The 21,028-nt window shown below is 38.1% G+C and overlaps 1 protein-coding gene across 4 annotated transcripts in view; it reads right to left on the bottom strand.

The window, feature by feature from the left end:
* The window catches only part of ascc2 (activating signal cointegrator 1 complex subunit 2), a 73,512-nt gene that overhangs the window by 40,575 nt on the left and 11,909 nt on the right, over nt 1-21,028 (bottom strand). For 3 of the 4 annotated variants that reach the window (XM_041201944.1, XM_041201945.1, XM_041201943.1), the window contains exons 3-10: nt 13,878-14,036; nt 12,681-12,851; nt 9,692-9,821; nt 9,521-9,588; nt 8,534-8,644; nt 7,103-7,215; nt 6,524-6,598; nt 4,598-4,705 (exon numbers count right to left, since the gene is read on the bottom strand). In XM_041201944.1, coding sequence (XP_041057878.1) covers nt 4,598-4,705; nt 6,524-6,598; nt 7,103-7,215; nt 8,534-8,644; nt 9,521-9,588; nt 9,692-9,821; nt 12,681-12,851; nt 13,878-14,036 — 935 coding nt within the window. Of the gene's footprint in view, nt 1-4,597; nt 4,706-6,523; nt 6,599-7,102; nt 7,216-8,533; nt 8,645-9,520; nt 9,589-9,691; nt 9,822-12,680; nt 12,852-13,877; nt 14,037-20,047; nt 20,184-21,028 lie in introns of those variants that run through there. The other variant, XM_041201946.1, reaches the window with a different exon arrangement.

Below are 21,028 nucleotides of genomic sequence, written 5' to 3'. Positions count from 1 at the left end.
GCCTTCTTTCAGGTGAGACATTAAACCGAGTCCTCATCTACCCTCTTCAGATAGGCATAGAAGTGACATTCACGCTTTTCAAAATGAAGGAAAGTTATCACCAACATCCTAGCCAATATTTGTCTCTCAAAATATATGGTCTGCTATCATATTGCTGTTTGTTGTGGGGAAGATGAGGAGAAGGGGCTCTCTTGAAGTGGAAAATGGAGTGGACAAGTCAAGGGTCCCATCATCTACCATGGAAGAGAAACTTCAGTTCATGATAAAAAAATCAATTCAGAAACTCTGATGTGAACACTGGGAGTGATCAGAGCAAATAAGAGACACTGTGAAAGAGGAATATTCTTTATATAAAGCAGCATAGCTCAAGTAGTTGATAGAAGTCGTTATCTCTGGAAAGACAATTGATTAAAAATGTAGAGAGAACTCCAGGATGAGAAGGGAAGAATCAGAGAGCGACTACACAAAAGATGAGGGATGGGTGAAAATCAAAAGCATATGAAAATTCTCAAAAAAGAGATGCCTTGGGCAAGACAACCTGACATCAAAATGGCAGAAGGCAATCATGAATGTAGGTGGAGTTCTGAAAACGGAGGAAAGTATAAATTCACAGAAAAAGGAAACTATTCTGAGAGATATGAACAGTCTGAAAGTAATGTATTGGGGCAGTCCTATTCATGTGTTTGGGAAGGGGGAGAACTAATAATTTTCCAGAGACTTGTCAATCTTACGATCTGGTGTTTAGTAATGGGGTTGTGGTGCAGAAATTGCTGCTTATTGAAGTTCAGCATCAGTTAGGCAGAAATCCTTCCACTATGGTTTTAAGCACCAACTTTGTCTATGGAGAGGGTGGAGTTCCACGATTATATTGGAGTTAATAATAGAGGGAATGGGGTGCTGTAAATTAAGTTGTAGATGTGCATGTGTGTGCAGAAATATGAATCAAAAGCCTCTGCTAAGGACAGGTCATTCAGGGTTAGAAGGGGGTGATCAGAGTGAACATCTGGCAAGGAATGAACTTAAGAGAGATAGGGTCAGAAGAAAATGAAATAGAGATCAATGGTTGCCTGGTATCCAAATGTTGATCAAATTACTCCCTAAAAGGAAGATGATAAAAACTCTTTTCTAAAGAACATTGATATAAAGGTAGATTTATAAAGTAAAAACAAAAAAATGCTGGAAATACTCATCTGATCAGGCAGTAGCTGTGGAGAGAGCAGAATTAATGTTTCAGGTCAATGACCTTGCATAAGAATAGTTCTGATGAAAGGTCACTGATCGGGAATATGTCTCTCCCCCTCTCTCCATAGGTACTGCCTAACCTGCTAAGTATTTGCAGCATTCTCTATTTTTATTTCAGATTTCCAACGTTTGCAGTATTTTGCCTATATGTTAGGTTTAAAAAGAGCCTTGGGCTCTTTTTGCAGCAGCAACAAGAATTGCACACCATGTATTATTAAAGTGAAACAAAATAAGGCTACCAATCCATGGAGTCTTGACTAACTTTGGTATGAGGCCAGGTGGCAACTCCTGATTGATACTTCAAGTTTAGTGTTAGTGGAAAGTTTTCATAAGTTGCAATATTCCCAGAAAGAAAATTTAACTGAAAAATACCAAATGTGTTATTTTCATGAATGTTCCAGGAACTCAGAATTAAAAATGTAACTGCTTAAAGATATACTTAGGCAATTCCAATACATTTACACAATAGACTTGGTTTAATTTGTGGAAAATAAAACTTTAGATATTCAATAGTGGCTTATTTTATTCCCTTAGCTGCACTCTGAAAACAATGGACAGTCGTTCAATTATATTCGAGCCAGGAAATGAGGATACCCAATAGGCTACTTTATCTCAAAAGGTCAGCAGTCCCTTAAGTCCCTTCCACTGGATGCCCAGGAGTTCTGAACTATGAAAGAGAAATTTTTGGACACACATACCACATGAACATTGGAACTTTGCCACCAATGAAGAAAGATGAAAAAGCTCCCTTTGCCTTTCCCCAGCACGGTTTCAAAGAGTGCATCCAAACCTAAATCTGCCACCAAGGGATCAATACAAACCCGAATTTGGGACAGGTGCCCCTAATACTTCCAGTCAATACATTTCAACTCCATCTTACCACCTCATTTCCTGGCACCCACCACTAGATCTTATTGTTGAAATCTATGACTGAAGTACAACAGAAACACAGGCAAACCCATCAGCAACACATCATGTGAAAAGGGGCACCAGGACCACCCGAGGCCCACCTTATGATTCCATCTCACACATTAATGAAAACTTATATAGAATAGGTGACAGTGGGGAGTTGTCTCATCCCTCTTTCAAAAGAAATTGGCTGTGAGTCTTTTATCCTTAGCAGATTCTGGGGTACATATCCCATTCAAACGTATGTACTCTCATAGCTTCCAGGCACTACATGGAAGCAGTATGGTCTAAAGTTTTTGAAAATAAACTAAAACAAAGCAAGCTGCTTCCTTAGACTTAAGATGGTTGACAATCTCACATAAATCATCAAGTGCTCTGCACATTACTCAATTGTAAAATTTGACTTGTTCTTTTCTGATTACTTGGTGTTCCTCCAAAGCATCTGACAGTTGTACCTAGAATGCCAACCAAAGAGACACTGATGCCATTAAGATTTATTGGTAGTTTTCAGGTTCACCAGGATTCATTTTCTTGAAAGAAACTACAACAAGGCTCTGACTGTTTACTTGCTTCAGAAGGGAGGCCTGAGCCAGTCATTAATTCCTAATCCAGTTCTCAAAGATCATTTATGCTCTATTCCACTCTTAACAACAGCAGCTTTTAGGTATTTAGTGTGCACACCATCCATAGATGTCATCCTACCATTAGCTGGACAACACATTGTGGAGGCAATTTCCTCCCATTCAGCTTTCTCCCATTGAGGCTTCTAACTGTAAATTGCCTTCCAACTTCCAAACTATTGCCTGTTAGTCAAGCACCAACTCTACAATGTTTTCACCAGACTTTGGGGATGCCCTTGTCGGTTTGTTGGGGATTCATTTTAACTGAAATGAAGGAGATCTCTAATCATGACTGATGACAGATGGCCTAGTGGGTAACTGCTCTGCACAGTAAACCTCAGTCTGGGCCAAGCTGAGTTGGCTAATCTCTGCCAGGACAACTGAAGTGATGGCTTCTGGGCCAAGAAGCCAATTGGAAGTAAACCAAAAGATCCAATCAGTCATGAACATAGTCTGGCGATCCTTTCTAGAAAATGTGCGTGCGCGCAAATCAAGCAAGAACAAAATTAAACGTAATGTTGCAAACATCTAATTCATACTTCATGTTTTAGAATAAAACTTTAACTCCTAAAATTATAAGTCGTAGCTGTAGATAAATAGGGGCATCTAGTTAAGAAAAACTGATAAGCAGCTCCAATGTAAATGTAATTCAAACAAGTTTGGAATGAATTAAGTTAAAAGCTAACCTATGTTCATCTTACAAGTTTAGAGGGAGTGTTGTAAACACTTGAACCATAAATGACCCATTTCTGGGCCTCTTAGTAGAGCTAGGGTGTCTATTGTTATCTCCATAAAAGAAGCTAAAAGCTAGCAATTCTGGGAAAGAGAGCTGTAAAACTCCATTAGAGATGGAGCTGTTTTGTTTGATTTATTTGCGTGCGTTTGCTGACAGAAACAGGCAGTTCAGTTTGGGAACAGACGGAGGCAGTTGTAGCTTCACTTTGGTGACTGCATCTCACCAGATTGAGAGTGAACAGGAGGTGATATTCAGTTAGGCCAGCATTTCAACCAGACAATGTGGATAGGGCTCTATCTCAGTTTGAATTTTGTGAGGGAAAAGCAGCTGGAAGATTTGCTCTAAGCTTGCAGCTAGTGGAAGAGATCTACAATGGTCCTCACGGAACCCTGTGGCAAAAGGCAATCAGTAGAGTTAGCTCGGGAAGCTGTGGGAAGGCAGCTGGATCAGCCGACAACCTGAACAAGGAGCTGAGGTATCCACGGTCGGTAAAAGAAAAGGTGGAGGGTCATCGAGCTAAGGTTATTGGAAGGACCTCCATAGAATCTTACCTTGGAGGAATAGCTGGAATTCTAAGGAGAATTAAGGTTAATTCCAAGGGCTGTGGCATAGTGTTTGGGATGGTCCCCAGGAAAAGTAAATAAACCTTCAAAGATAGCGCAAGAGAAGGGACTTCTTGGGTGGGGGAGCTGGGTGAGGGGAGTAAAAAGCAGAACTGAGTTTACAGCATAAATATTTATAAGCTATTGTGTTAAGTTAGTGGTGCTTGCTTTGTTTAATTTATCTTTATATGCAATAAAGTTTTTCTTTAAAACATGAAATCTTGTGGCATAGTTCTGCTGGTTAATTTCTGGGTGTTCGGATATTTTCTTTAAATGTTAAAGATCCCTAACAGGATAGTAACAGTAGATTTGGCTGTGATGTTCTCATAACAGAATAACAGGTGAAGCAGAGGAAATGTACACAAAGCCACAGCTTCAGAAAAAATGTACATTATTCGAAGTCTAATTTGAAAGGCTCATATCTACAGTGAATAAGCCAACATAGTTTTACACAAAAATAAATAAATTTAGATTTGTTGCTTCCTTACCCATTTTCTAGTATAGGCTGAAGACACATATAGTTAATGATGATATGAAAAGTTTCAATCATTTTTTTCCTAGAGTGCGAGAGTCTCTTCCACAAGTCGTTCTGCAAACTGAAGAAAAAGATGCATTTACAACATTAATGGCTTTGGGGGCAGTGAAATGAGAAAGTCAGGCAGCTCATAACACCTTCTGACTGACTTCTCTTGCATTAGCTCTTGCTTTATACAATAACATTTCTACTCCTCCTTTCAGGCCTCCATGAATATTTACTATCAGTATATTTCGATAATCTTATGAGTCCAAATATTTCAAAAGTTGAGACAGAAACCGTGTGCCAGAGTGGGTCAGTGTACTAGAAGGGGGAGAAATATTTCCACTGGTTACTGAATTGGTAACTAAACTGTAGGCATAAATTTAAAACTGCCACCAAAAGAACCAAGAGAGGGGCTAGACGACTGTTTTTAAAACGCAGCAGCATGAGCTGAATTTTGCTACGGAGGCAGAAGCAGGTGGGCAGGGAAGTTCAGTTAGTTGTACGTCAGAATGGCTCCCTGACATTTTTCCACTTTCGGGCAGGTTTCCCGGAGTGGACCGCTACGGGAATTGACAGCCCGCTCTCAGGAGGCAAGCAAGCAATTAGATCAATTAGGTCCCACTTAGGGGCTATTTTCAGAATCCGTTGGCATTTGCCTGGCGTCGGACCAGCCCCCAGTGGAGTCTGGAAGCTAGCCACAATGTGGAGGTGGCCTCCTGGCGGCAGGCTGGAAGGCCATCGGGACCTCTTCTCACTGGCCCAATGAATAAGCCACAAGTACGAAAGGCCACAGTTGCGGCCAAGCCATTTTTCTGGATCTTATTTCATTTTAAATTTTCAGCAGATTTCTGACACCCTCACGCTCACCCATCTGCCTCAGCAGTGCCCATTACTCCAGGTGGGGCTGCCAGCTGACCAGTGCTGCAGACCTTATTGGGCCTCCCACCTCACAAAGCCACCCTCCATGCTTAATTGGACAGCAAACATGTAGGCAGCCAATTATGAGCCCGCCACACAAAGTTGCAATGGCAGGTACCTTGACGACAAGTACGGCCCAGGGATCAACATATGGTCCTAATTTCGGGTTCCTGATACCAGCGGGAAAATTCAGCCCATGGATTGCCCAACCAGAAACTGTAGTGGAAATGGGATTTTTTTTTTGAAAAGCTATTATAGGTAAGTGCATGAGAAAAATTAAAATGGTGTAGGTTAAGATGACAGCAATAGGGATAAGTGAATAGTTCCTTGGTGGAACTTGAATATTGGTGAAAAGAGAGAAATGTTGCCAAAGCTTTTCATTTTGCAATCATCAGGACAAACGCAAGATTGCCAAACAGCAAAATTTCAAACGATCACAACAATTTATACCACAGGGGAAAAGGACACTGATTTGTTGGCAAGTCGACTCTGATTGGCCAAGGTGTTGTCTTGGAGAAAGCAACAGGGAACCATAGACTCCCAGTTGGGAGCCAGTGACAGCTGAACTCAGCCCAGCTTCCTGAACAGATACAGGCTCCTGGCATCACCTGAGACTGAAGGAAGCTGCATGTGATTAAATTTTCCACTTTTATTTTCAATGTTATTAACTTCTTGCGTTTGTCCTGATGTGCAAGACAAAAATCTTCGGCAACACATCTCCCTTTCAGCAATTCAAGTGAATAGTTCTCAGCAGAATGAGCTGAACAGCCAAGTTCTCTGCTGCAAAATTCTGTGGTTCTAGGTTAATTTGTCAAGGAGTTCCACAAAGAATAGAGCATCGGAGAATTTCAGATTCTCCTCATTGCATGTTCAAGGAAAATAATGACTGAATGAAGTTTGAATAAATTAAACACCAGAAAAGGGAGGAAATCCAAACCCAAGCAATTTTTTTAAACCTTCATGGAGTACATTTTACCTGGTTTCATCAAATCGTCTCTTTTTGATTGTATCTTCTAGTTCAGGAACAATTACTTCATAAAATGAGGCCAATCTGCAAGAAACAGTTTTCATGGAGAGGTAGCAGACAAAATTACTTCAATATTAGTCATTCTTATTTAATTTTTCATTAAAAAAAATTTCTAAACTATTTTGGCTTGTATGTACTAGTTAAAATGTTCTGTACCTGCATTAAAATTAAACAGATAAAAATGTTGACGGTCCGCTGGTATCACAATACATTGATGTAATGTGCCAAGTCAAATCAACTAGAGCTACAAGGTGAGCCTTCCCTGACAGTTTTTTGTAAAATACATTTCCAAACTCAACTCGGTCATCTCCCCAAAAGGGGAAAGTAACAATCACCAATATCACAATAAAAAGCCAAAGTGAACGATGGGGCAAAATTCAGGAGGATACAACGATGAAGGAAAAGTAATCATCGTTGTTTACAATTAATGATGCCCTTATCATGCAGAACAGAAAAGCAATATTAAATGACATTTTAGTAGAACCAAAATCCAATTCAAGACACATGTTTTATAATACGCTTTCATACCTATGAATAAAGTCATGCTTTTGTATCGTCCTACTAGCTTCAGGAAAAATATCCAAGAATGCAAACAGCGTCGTACAGGTATCGCACAGATACAGCAAAATATCCTTAAATTCCTGGAAGAACAAAGACTTTGCCATTGCATTATTCATAAATACAAATCTAATTTGCTTAAAATACTAAAAAAAAGCTGATATAAATTTTTAAAGTTTGAATAAGCTGCAAGTCTCGAAATAATGGCTTTTCTAACCCAGAATACCCTTAATTAGTACATTACATTTCTGGTTCCCACAACTTTTAATTTCCACACAAAATAGTGAGTGCAACCAAGCTCTGCTGTTTAATCAATAAATCTAAAGATCAAACAAACATGTACTCCCCAAAGTAAAACGTTAACACCAGCTCTTAAACCAAGTACTACATCACTACACCAATCATTTACACACATGAGCAATCAGGCAAAAGTTTATTGTAGCGAGGTGGTGGAACATGCTGGAAGAACTGGTATCAACATGTATTTGGTGAATGTATTTATTTGTTCATTAGTTTACTAACTAGATAGGAGGATTTGATGAACTTTTTCCATGTAGATATTAGAAAATAATTAAGATGGATCCCTCATGTTTCTGGAAGATCTACAACATCAATGCAAAACAAAAATGTACTCATGACAGAGCACTCCTCCAAAGTATACTGTAGTAAGTCTGTTGATAATAACAATATGCCTCAGCACAGTGTAAGTGAGGAGGCACATAACGGGAGAAACATTTAAAAATAATTAAGACAAAGCTAAACTATCACTCTGTGTAGTGTTAGCAATATAGAAGAGTAATGTGTTCGGCTGTTTGAAATATCAACCAGATATTCTTCTTATCGTGTCCACAGACAGTCTATACATGGCCCAGCCAGAACTGGACACATTTTTGCGCCTTGTTGTTGAATTCGGCAAGATCTGCAACAGTGCAGGGTTCCTCTAACGATAGACATTGCAGGAGATGTTGCATAGTCTGTGGCTCAGTTCCACATACACAAGTTGTCGGGCAGGTTGTTTATCCCCATTTACTTAGTGACACCTTTGAAAGACCTACACCAGTCCTAAGTCTGTTAAGGCACTTCCAGGTTGCCCAGTTGCAATTAGCTCCAGGGGCAAGGCTTTCATCCGGTAACCAGATATAGTTAATTGCCTGTCAGGGGCTCTTTGTTCATTGAAAGTAAATGAAATATTTATTACTATAAAAAGCACTGAAGTTACTATACATTCATATAAAAATATATATAATAGATGAGATTTTATGCTTTAATTCAGGAAATGAAAATAATTAATCAAAACTTTTTTAAAGAAAAGATTTCTTTCTCACTTCCAGAGGTAAAGTTATCACATGCATGTTTTAGTTATGAAATGAAATAGAAACAACATCTTAATCTGAGCAGTACCTGTAGAGGCATATCCATGAGGGAAACTTTGGTTTGAGCATCAATCTTCTGAGGTCCATGGGAATGATTTTCTAATCTTAAGCCACACTTCTCACAAATACTACCACATACCTAAAGACAAGGTGAGAAATTGATTTGAACTTTAAATTCACCAATATTGTTCAGTTACTTTAAGCCTATATGACCGGACATTATTATATTTACACAGTTTATCATTGTTGATTTAGTAATTAACTTTGGCGCCTTTTCTGGTCTTCAAGGAGAGGGACATCAGTGCTGAGGAGTGGACTGCTACTTTTGCACTCAAACATTCCAAAAGAAAGTACGACATAGGTTATTTAAAGTGAAGCTCTTGCTACATTGCCTCAATAACCTGCCGAAACCCAATCTCGGAACAATTGCCCGTGGCATCGGCATGGCCTTTTCTCCATTTTGCAGAAAGAGATTGATAATATTAAACCTTACAACTCTCCCAGGACCAACCACATTCCTCTAGAAATAACAGTACTATTGGAAGGCTTGCTTATAACATTGCTAGTCAGGGGAGGCCTTAGGTGATAATGTACCTTCTGAATAGGTTGTGACACTTGCAAGGTATGTAATTAAGTGTTGATACGTGAGGAATTATTTTGTGCTGTGGACTGTGCCCCGTAAAAATTCAGGTGGGAATGTTCTACTTCACTTCACACATAATCACTATAGTCAGGAGAGAGGTAATGCCTTCAATCAGGATTGGATGCCGACCCATAGGGAAGAGTAAAATGCTCTCTGCATTATCCATTCTTCTTGTTGTAACCAATTTTTACTTCTTGCTCATTTCAATTTTCATAAAAAAAAACACATTTCCCTTAGCAATCTTCCAGATGCAAATATTTTCAGCTATTTTTCCTCCAGCTTTGTTGCTTTCATTATAAACTTACAAAAACCTCCCAAGCTACATTTATAGTGAAATAACCAAATACGTTATGCACAAATCAGTTTTGTTACCTGAAGGATTGTGGGCACTGTTTCATTCAGATCATTAAAGTAATTTGGTTGCTGATTGAAAATGTTTCCTATGGATAAAAAGAAACACAATTAAAGTCCAAAGGAAACTTGCTGAAAATCATTTTTAATTTGATTCTTTTCAAAAATAAAATATAATTTCTTTAGACTAACCAATCATCTTCTTAAGGAGAGCAGCATTTCCTTTTCCAAATATTACACACAAGTCAAAGATCTTTGGGATGTCAAAGAGAAAGCCATCATAGATTATTTCTCCAAAAGCTTCAGGTGTAATAAAGTGCTCCTGTTAACAGAATAATATGAACAAAAATCTTGTAAAAAATGAAAAAAACTCCAAGGGTGCCTATGTGCAACCACTTTACAAAATAGTTTGTAGAGCTCATTAAATCTCATCAAATTAGCTCTCCAAAGACTAATATGACAGTCAAATCTTCAAATAACTTGATTTGTTTAAGCCTACGTGGTAAAATGTACTTGGTATCAAAAGCATTTAAAAACTAAAAATAAATAAATTGCATTGGGTTATATTTGTGACTTGCAGTTAATAGACTCTGCCCAATGAGGGTGCTCAAAAGCACATAAATTAATCCATTTCTAACCCAGATCTTTGATCAAACTTTTCAGGAGTATCCCTCTCAATAGCTGTCTTCATTTTAAACTGACCAATTTCCCAAATGAAACAGTTCCAATGACACAAGGGAATTCCCAACGTAAGATAGTGCTATACATCTATCGTAGGAGCAGCATTCATTGTTCTAATAAAGCTTAAATCCACTTGTGGTCCTTGAAACAGCTGCTGCTTCTTGCAGCTCAGGACCTCCAGCAGCTTACAGAGCTAAGTAGATCATGGGTCAATATGGAAAGTTAATGAGCAATCCTGACTTACTGTTTCTAGAACACTCAGATTGGTTAGGTTCTGTTGTCCACTAAGTAAATGAATATTGATTCACCTACAGAAGAGGACTGAAACATAAGCAAACAGAACTCATCAAATTCCTAGATATCGTGATAACCAAGAGGGTCTGTACTTGTGAAAAGCTGACGAATATCTTTCTTGAGAACAGTTTAACATGTGAGATTGGTGAATCTACAATGTGAGGATTATAGGTACAAATCCAAATGGCATCATTCTATTGTACTGAGGTTGTGCTCCATTGCATTGTTCCTGTGTATTTGAATTAATAAGATAAAGACTGTCACAAATTAATTAGATTTCCTTGCCCTACATTAACCAATAAACTTTGAAATTATGGAAAGAGCAGAAACTAGTTTGTAAATGTGGCTTCTTTTGCAGAGAGTCAATAACCTCTAAACAAGCTGCCAGCATGTACAGAGCATGGATTTACTGGAAGCTTTCAAAAGCAAAATGGACAAGTTCTGAAGAGTGGCTAATAGATCCATATATATATATATATATATATATATATATATATATTATATATAAATAAAAAGAAGTGCGTTATTCAAGATATACTTTGTGATCTCCCAGGAATTGTTTGATTGCCTTTCAGGGTCAGAGAGGAAATTTGCAGTGCCTCTTTTAAGCCAATTTAGATTAAGGTTTTTACTATTCTTTTCCTCCCTTAGGAAATTATATGGCTGTGGAGGTGTAGAGCTGATGATATTTTGAAACTACACCATACCAGTACAGGACAGACTTGATGAACGAGCTAATCTTTCATTTACATATTCATATTTGGGTGTGGATGGAAAGTTAACATGATAGAGAATATACAAGTGCTAAATATGTGCATCAGAAAATTGTGCAATGTAGTGAGGTGATAAGATGCTAAAAAAGGCTTTTTGACATGCAACATGTTTTCAAAGTAATTATGTCTCTCAGATATAATGTGGGGAAATTTGTACTTCCACTGCAGTTATCTTAATGCATTCTAGAGCAGCATATTCATATCATGTACTCCTTAAGCTTTACCTGCCTAATCAGATTAACTTCAGGTTTCATGCAAATATTTTGTTTCATTACCCAAGACAATTGATAATTGGCAATTACTCATTCCACAATTTCTTCTGGATTTTTGCACCAAAACTGCTAGTTGTTTACTTTATCCCTCATTTTGATGATTTAGTTCATTAGGTTGGCTTTAAAAAAAGAGCTAAAACTGCTAGTTGAAATAATTTAAAAGAGAACATGCAAATGATAAAAGCTGTTCAAAACTGACATTTACAATTACTAGTTTTAAACAACCTAATTTAATCTAAGTTAACAACCTAAACAATGTAATATTGGTGAAGAATTCCATTAATCTCCATCCTGCTGTATTATCGTGAAATGGACAATAAGTGCTTCTCACACAAATATACTACTAAGTTGAAAAACATATTTAGGTTTGGAAATGAATTTGTTAAGAATTGCACTTGCCTTCACAATTTGATTTGGAGAAACCCACTGTATTACTCATTGCTATTTAATCACCTGTGGTACTACTTTGGCCATTTGCTATTTAGATTTAGTTTTGCTCTAAATTGCCATGAGTTTTTTTTTATTCATTCATGGAATGCGGGAGTTGAAGGCTAGGCCAGCATTTATTGCCCATCCCTAATTCCCCTTGAGAAGCAGATGGTGAGCTGCCTTTCTCTACACGTTTAAAACAGCATGCTTCAACATGTCAAAAAATCTATAAATCTGCTAATCATTTTGCAGTGTATTTTTCCTGACCTGGAAATTTGGAACCTAAGAGACAGAAAAAAACTTGGAAGTCAGTGGGTAAATAGGCAATACAGTGAATGTTCAGACTGCAGCCTCATTGTAAAGCTTGTAATGTCCAATTAACCACAACGTAAGATTGTTATTCAGTGAAACCCTACTAGAAAGTAGCAAGTGGACATCAGGATCATCAGGAATACCCCCAATGGTCAGATGACCTGCAGATACTTTCAAGATCACAAATGAATAAATAGCTGGAGGGTGCCCAGCAGCTGCAGAACTGTGCATTCACAAAATTGGCAAAAAAAACTTGATTTTGCAAAAATGTGAGCTACTCAGCTGATTTTCCTTAAACTTCACTGAAACATTCCATGATGTCATATTTGTATTCAGTAGTGATGATACAGCCAAATAAACCTTCCATTAAAAAAAATTATAGAAAAATAAATATCCTGGGGAGAAATCAAAATACAATACTTTGGACTCCTTGTGGGTGGACATCCTCAGATAGATCATAAAAACACTGTGATGGAGACGGTTTTGCATTTCTGCTATGGCTGGGTTTGGATTCACCAATTCATCATACTGCCGAGGTGTATAACGCAAGAAAGAGTCCAAGCATTTCTGCAGAGTTTCATCAAAAATAACCTAAAAGTGAAGAAAAAGGAATTTGGATTGTAATACAACAAAATGTTTTACACTTTTGCCATCAACTTGTTCCATTACAAATCCTTATGTCCACATTTATAATGGAACTGGCTATGTAAACTTGCCACAATGATAATGCGCTCATTTCCCAGGGGATCTGTTGAAGTACCATCACTAGTATTGGGCCTTAATTACAATCTGACAAGCTTCTAAAAACAATTTCCATTTATAGAGAAAAAAATCTTAAAATATGTAATTCTGAATAAACATAAAGTCTCACTCAAACTATTTAGAATTGTAGCAGGTTTGCAATAAACAATAAGCCCATGTGGGTTTTCCAAGTAACTATACATCAACAGGGATCTGCTTGAATTTTAAAAAAATCAAGAGATTGGGATCTTAATTTTGGGGATACTAATAAAATATTTGGCTCTTAAATCTAAAAGTTATTCAATGCATTTCCACCTTCCTTTTCTAAAGTTAGTTCTCGTTCATTTGACTAAAATTAGGGGAATCATGAAATCAAGTGAAACTTTTTGGAAACAACTTTGCTTAAACTCCACGGTTTAAGATGTTATCTATACATTCTGAAGGGAAGAAAGAAAATCAATGCTGCATAATTTTTTCTTAGAAATTGTGAAAAAAAATCTTCTTCAACTTAACAGAATGCAATCTCATCACAGCTATCTAAGGTTATGCTACTCAGATACAACTCTTCTACATGTACACTTTACCAGTGCCTTGATCTGTAAATATTTAAAAATTGCAGTAATTCTTTCTCAAACTGGACTTTTCAAAATGTCCATTTATTCAAGATCATTCCAAGTAATCTCATGTTCAGCACAATATATACCCTGTTTGCCTAATAACCACTTTGATTTGTAGTTATGAGATGCAATGGATTGATCATTACTAGCCTTGTCACCTCAACAGAACCAAAATACTTAAAAGCCTACTGCAACATTTAAAAAGAGAACGCTTACTTGCAAAATTACGTGACCTGACACAGAAAGCGGATTTTAATACCTGACACCAAAATTTATCGTGAGGAAGGGCTAGCAACCAATCCAGATCACCAGCAATGAAATTTGCACGCTCCAGAAATTCTTCCACCAGAACTAGTGTGCCATCTTGAGGTGGGGGCTTGTATAACACAAAGTAACGATCTTCTTTCCTGCTTGGATGCTTTTTTTTGGAGAAATAAAACAAAGCTTAAGTGTTGGTATTGAATATAGGTTAAGATTTACAAAAATCATGAATATAGAGATTTAATCACTTGGCAGTACAGAGTTTGAATATTGCTGAAAAAAGAGACATGCTATTGAAGCTTTTCATCTTGTACTCATCAGGACAGGTTCACAAGAATACTAAAATCAGTTCTGTTGAAGGGTCATGAGGACTTGAAATGTCAACTCTTTTCTTCTCCACCGATGCTGCCAGACCTGCTGAGTTTTTCCAGGTAATTCTGTTTTTGTTTCACAAGAATACTAAATCTCAAAGGGGAACAACAATTTATACTACATGAGCAGAGGGTGCTGATTAATAGAGGCATTGCCATGGAGAAGCAGGTAACAGTTTACTGCCAAGCTAGTTTCATTTCAAACCAGGCAAGTCAACTCTGATTGGCCACACCATTGTCATGGGGAATGAACCAGGGAATGGCTGTTCCCCAAACTTTTGTTTAGTTGAGAAAGGTGCAATGCATGGACAAGGCTCTGTGTGCGAATATACGTAGCTTCTAGCATGCGTAAGTGAGCTATACTGTAAGCCCGACTGAGTCTTAAACTGGTTGTCGGTGTAATTCATAGCACAGAGTGTTTACCAAACGTTGTCCAATTGCAGAATCACATCTAATGTTTGACACCATATTCTGAGCAAGTTTTTCCATATACATGGTGATTGATTCCTTCACCTTTGCAAAGACCATACAGGACTTGCAATGCCATGTCCATGTGCTCGTTCGACATTTCCAGCCTATTCACTAATGTACTGCTCAAGAAAGCTGCAGGCATTTGCACCACATTACTATATCATGGTGATGTAGGCATGCTGTCATTGTTTGACTCTGCATTCATTGTACTTATGAACTCAAAAGCTCAAGCAATGGAGTTCAATTTAACGACAGTACATATGCCCAAATAGATGGTCTTTCTATGGGATCCTGTCTAGGCTCAGCTCTCACCAACATCTTTGTCAGGTTCCACAAGAAACATGTCTTCAATGGAATGACCCTAAACTCCTACACCTTGCATATTTCTGATACACAGATGATACGTTTGCTATATTTGAAACTGCAGTTGCATGTAAGAAATTCCTTACACACTTTAATGGGCTCCATCCTGTGCTCAAATTCACCTTTGAAATGGTGTAGTCAAATAAACTACCCTTCCATCAGTTAATGGGTTCTATACTATTCTCTACTGCAAGCCCACTTTCACTGGGCATTATGCACATTGGAATTCCTACAGTTCCACACATGACAAGATTGGCCTTATCGTAAATACAGCCCGAACCATTTGCTCACCACGCAAGCTGAATGCTGAAATAGAGTGCATCAAAGCTATCCTGCATGATAAATGGCTACCCTGATCAGATCATTGCTCGTTGTAGATCGCGCAAACTCATGAATGGGCCTAAGGCTTCCACTTCAGTCCTGAAAAGTGCCCAGTTTATCTCAGCTTACTCTGGAAGGGTAAGCTGTCTAAAAAATTTGAGCAACAGGTGAAGTTAGCCATTTCATGCAGCTAATATGCAATAGCAATACAAGTGGTACTCTCCACTAACAGGATGCTGCCATCAAGCCCAAAAAGATGTTCTGCCTATCACACAAATGAATAATGTGGTATATCAATTTCAGCGAAGGTATGTAGGCCGTGTGTCCCAAATGCTGGTGGATCGAATCAAACAGCATGTCCCTTTAGCTGTTCTCAACAAGTGCTGACCATACTCAACTAGCCCATGCTTGCAAAACTCAGAACATAGTGTCCAACATTAGATGTGATTCCGTGATTGGACAATACTTGCTAAACAATCTCGATTCTGCTATGAATTACACTGACAGCCAATTTAAGATTATCAGTTGGGTTCATTCCCCATGGCAATGCATTGGCCAGAGTTGTACTGCCTGATTTGAATTTAAACAAAAGCTTGGCAGTTAACTGTTCCCTAATGCATTCTCCATGACAACGCCTTTACCAATCAGAGTCCACTTGCCAACTAATCAGCATCCTGTGCTCATTCAGTATAAATTGTCGTTCCCGTTTGAGATTTGGTATTCTTACAAATTTGTTCTGATGTGTGCAAGATGAAAAGCTTCGACAGCATGTCTCTTCTCTGAGCAATGCTCAATATATAGATTTTATTAAATGCATTACCCTGCAGATCTTATTTGCTAAGTTTATTATGGCTTCAGTAATAAAACATTTTATAAGTCTCCGCAGCTACCACATTCTTACTACTGCTCTTTGACAAGCTCCTAAAAGTTTTGAAGAAGTGCTCTTGAAGAAGAGTCATATGCACTCGAAACGTTAGCTCTGTTTCTCCCTACACAGGTGCTACCAGACCTGCTGAGTTTTTCCAGCATTTTCTGTTTTTATTTCTAAAAGTTGCTTACTGGACAGTTCAATACTTTTCCCCATTGTACCAGTTAGAAATCATCCCTTTTCTGGGCTGATTGAATAATGCACTTTTAAATCAGAGTACAAAATGTTCATGCCAACGGGTTATGAGAAAAAGGAAACAAAAATCAATGGAAAAAGGTAACGAAAAATTATGTATCGTTTATTAGAAACAGTCCATACAATGAGAACAACTTAGCAATTAAACTGAATTTTAAAAATTTGTAGATAAATTAGTGGCAATATTCAGTTTGGCAGTGCCTCTAGCAATGGGTTAATGCTGTTATTTCTGGAACAAACATAGGGATAAATTATTGAAACATTGGGCAGTATATTACAGGGTGGCGCATTGCTGGATACCAGCCCACCCCGCAGTCATAATGTGCTGCAGGTGGGCAAACAGGCAGTCATGGGGAGCTTCTGTCCCGCCTTTGGGAGCTGCCGGCTAATCGGGTTGGCTGGCAGCTCCAGCAGCGCCATGAGCGCATTAGTAGCTGCTGCCGGGACTGCAAACAGGTCCAAGAGGGTGGTCCAGGGATCTCCAAATCAGGTGGGTCCCAAGTCTTCGGTGGGGAGGGTTTGGGCAATTTAGGGAGATGGGTGGGGGTGGTGTGTTTTATAGAGCTGAAGGGTAGGAAGAGAGGGAGGGTTCTATCTTGGGGGGGGGCTACCTCCTCCACGATGTGCAAAGGGCACCCCCTGAAGATAGCACCCCATCTTCCTTCCCACCACCTTCCTTCCACCTTTTGAAAAAGTTCTTTTAAAAAATGGCCTGCGTACTCCCAACTGACTGCCCATGCAACTGTGAGCATCTGCCCTACTTTACGTGACCCCCCCGGCCGCAAACACACCCAGCAGGGGCACATAAACATCAATATAATGGACTAGATTTTATTAAAAATGCCTTTGATAACTGATAAACAATAAATTAGATTTGCTCAAGCATCAAAATGCTTTTGGGCTGAATTTGATCATACAAACTTTTGTTACACACCTTTACAAATATATTTTTATTGTGGTGTGTTTGATTGGTAGCTATCCTAACCACGGCTGTGGGGAAAATATATCCTAAAATCTACTCTGTAATAGAATAGAAATGACAAAAAAAACCTATTGAATAGTCACACACTCACACATGTGAATGTTTTTATTGTTTTCCTAGAAATTTAAAAGTGGATTTTACAGTCTATCAGTTACAAGGGGCAAAGGAAGGAAAACTTACCAGAGAAAGCTGGCTCCTTGACACAGAGTAACTAAGGAATACTATTGACAGAAACCATATAACACACACATAACAGAGGCAGGAAAATAATTCTCTCTATTACAGGCTGTAAATTCAAGTAAAGGTTGTGTCAACATGGTCACTTTATTCTCTAATTAATGAGAAGAATTTAATAACGTTAGATATTTCTTTCTTTGAGACTTATTAATGAACCACAAAGGTTCTGGGTTCAAGTCTCACACCAGGATTTGAAAACAATCTCGGCTGATACTCTAGTGCAGTACTGAGGGAGTGCTGCACTATCAGAGTTGCCGTCTTTCAGTGGACACATTAAGCCAAGGTCCCGTCTGCTTTCTCAGGCGGATGTTAAAGATTCAATAGCACTCTTTCAAAGAAGAGCAAGACAGTTATCTCCAGAGTTCTGTCCAATACTTATCCACAATCAACATCACAAAAACAGATTATCTGGAATATTATCACATTGTTTGTCGGGGTTTATTGTATGCAAATTCACTACCATGTTTCCAACATTAGAACAGTGACTACACTTCTAAAGTACTTAATTGGCTGTAAAGCATTTAGGGATATCTGGTGGTCATGAAATGCCACTATATAAATGCAAGTTTTTTTTTCATTCCCCAATAACCCAGCAGTTAAATATGTCATACAGTTGTACGGTAACTAAGTTGGGACAAATTGCCTTTTTAAAATGGATTTTCTGGATTGGGTGACAGACAACACTTCCTTTATTGCCTATTCCTTGCTGTCCCAACATTGTGGTGGTAATCCTTTTACCTGAGCAACTGCAGTCCTTGTGCTGATGGCATTCCCACTACACTGTTAAGAATACAATTTCAGAACGTTAATTCTTCAACAATGAAGGAATGGCAGTATTTGTTCAGGTATTACTTAAAAGGATTTGAAGGTGATGGCTCTCCCATTCCTTTACTACCCTTGCTTCTTTTGATAGCAGAAACTATCGGGGTGGGATTTCTGTCAAAGTAAGTTTGCTAGTTGCTGCAAAGCATCCTGTTAATACTACTTATTGCAGTTATAGATTATGAGTAAGGGAGCGGCTGCATATAATATCTAGTGGTAAGGGTACCAAACAAATTCCTCTCTCCTGGACTGTGATGAGTTTCTTCCATGTTTAACACAACTGCACCCATCTGCTGCATGTTCCATCACACTCTTGACTTGAGCAATATAAACGAGGAGAGTTTTTGAGTGATCAAGAACTCCTCACACAAAGTACCCAACCTCTGTTCTGCACCTATAGACACACTGTAAAATTGACTGGTCCATTTAAGCTGCTGGTTCATAGTGACCCTTTCCAATTTCTATGATGTTGGAAGTTCGATCTCATCAGCTTTCAGAGATGCTATTTTGTGGTCTTGTCTAATTTTGTATCCTTTACAACTGCAGTAATATACAAAGTGCTCACCAGCCATTTTCTGTTAGCCAATTCACATCTCTAAAACTGTTCAAAATGGAAAAGATTTACATTTGATCTGGAACATAGTGTCTGTATGTAGATTCTCATAAGCTGCAAAATCATGATTCCCTACCCTCATGATAACATCAGTTTATTTTGTAAAGCATTATTCTTAAGTGCCTATATGCACAATGTAATGAGATTTAACTGAAAATGTACCAGTTCTAGTTTTACTCATTAATTCTTCATATAACTATTATTTATATAATAATTTAATGATGCCTTCCGTATTGCTTTAATTATGTACATATTTTTTGCAAGAAGCATTTAAAACTTGTCCTTGCAATATAGTATATGTAAATTCAGATAAGTTGAAATATTGGTCAAACATTTTTTCATGCATCACCTGACAAAAAATGCTGGGTTCTGCATTTAGATTAAGACAAACCACAATGAACACAATTATACTTTGAGGCAAGTACAAACAAATTCTAACTATGCGACTTTATGTTTGCCTCTTCATGCATAAACTAAACTGTCCAGATCTATTAATAACAAGCAGCCAACTTATGATGGATTAAATTGGAAGTGCTTTCATGCACAGTCTTATTATTTGCTTCCTCACCTATAAAACGTTATTTGATTAGAATTGGCCACAGTGATTAAATTTAGAATAATAGGGAATGAGCTCAATGCCTCTTCTGTAGGAATTTAGCTGATACTCTGGACTATTGCAAAATGGTCCAAAAACTGCAGGATTTTCTCATGTCTTGGAGAAATTGAAAGCTCCTATGGATATGTATTGGCATTCTGTTGCTAAGTTGTTTTGAAGTTGTTTAGCTTCATCCTCGCATTCCATTTTGTGGAGCTACTGCTCTTGCTTCTCTCTTCGCCTAATTAAACTGTTGACCACTACCCTCACCTCCCACAAATTCCAATAGCCAGCCTTCTCTGATTTATTTCTAGCCACCGCTTTCAACACCCATGTGATGATGTTGCTTTCGTGGACTGAATGCAGCTACACCTTCTGGATGAGTTTTCATGTCCAAAAAATACAGCACAATTCAAACCCAGAGGAGCAGCTGTAAGGGAGAAATTGAAATATAGATTAAAATTAATTTTGAGGGCAGTGGTTTTTCCTGGGTCCCATAACAATAACAAAGCCACAGCTTTCAGTCGCCCTGAATCTAATGTAGAATTGTAAGGATGGTGATTCGTAATGTTTAGGGCTTTGGTTTAATATCTTCTTTGAAAAATGAAGGCCTATCTGTTTGTGAACAAGATGAAAATTCCAGACAGAAGTCATGAAATGCGAGAAAATCTGGGTGTCTGAAACTATGTTACTTGCAAATCATCTCTTGCAGTACTTTTCTTTTTGCTCAGAACCCTTAAAGTAAACTGGCGAAACAACTTATGGCCCATTTGGCTGAATCTGCTAGGCTATTAAATGAAGCATTTCTTTGCCAGGAGGTGAAGCCAAACTGACTGCAATTTTGGATATAAAGTCAATAGTACATATATAAGCTTTTCTCATAATATGTAAATACAGATTAGCAATAAAATTTATGCTGTATTTACTAGCCCAGCAACTTGTGATTGAATGCTTAATTCCAAATCAAGAAGGTACAAATTTGTTACGTGCCAACATACCTCATAAAATACCTTTGTACACTTGAATGAATTTTGGCAATTCTCAGCTGGCCTTCTGGCACATTCTCACAGAATGGAATGAGATGGAAGATATCTTTGCATGCTTAGCCATGGAATATCTATCATATCACAAGATATACTAATTGGATACTCACAGGAGTTACTGTCTCATATCAATCATAGTTACTCTCATGAGTGATAAAATGGCCTGGATTTTCAGTCAGCAGCAAAATGATGTCCTTGCTATTATCTC

This window comes from Carcharodon carcharias, chromosome 13, assembly GCF_017639515.1.
Source record: "Carcharodon carcharias isolate sCarCar2 chromosome 13, sCarCar2.pri, whole genome shotgun sequence".
Taxonomy (NCBI): Eukaryota; Metazoa; Chordata; class Chondrichthyes; order Lamniformes; family Lamnidae; genus Carcharodon; species Carcharodon carcharias.
The sequence above is the reverse complement of the archived record's forward strand: the minus strand, read 5'-3'. Positions and strand labels throughout refer to the sequence as shown.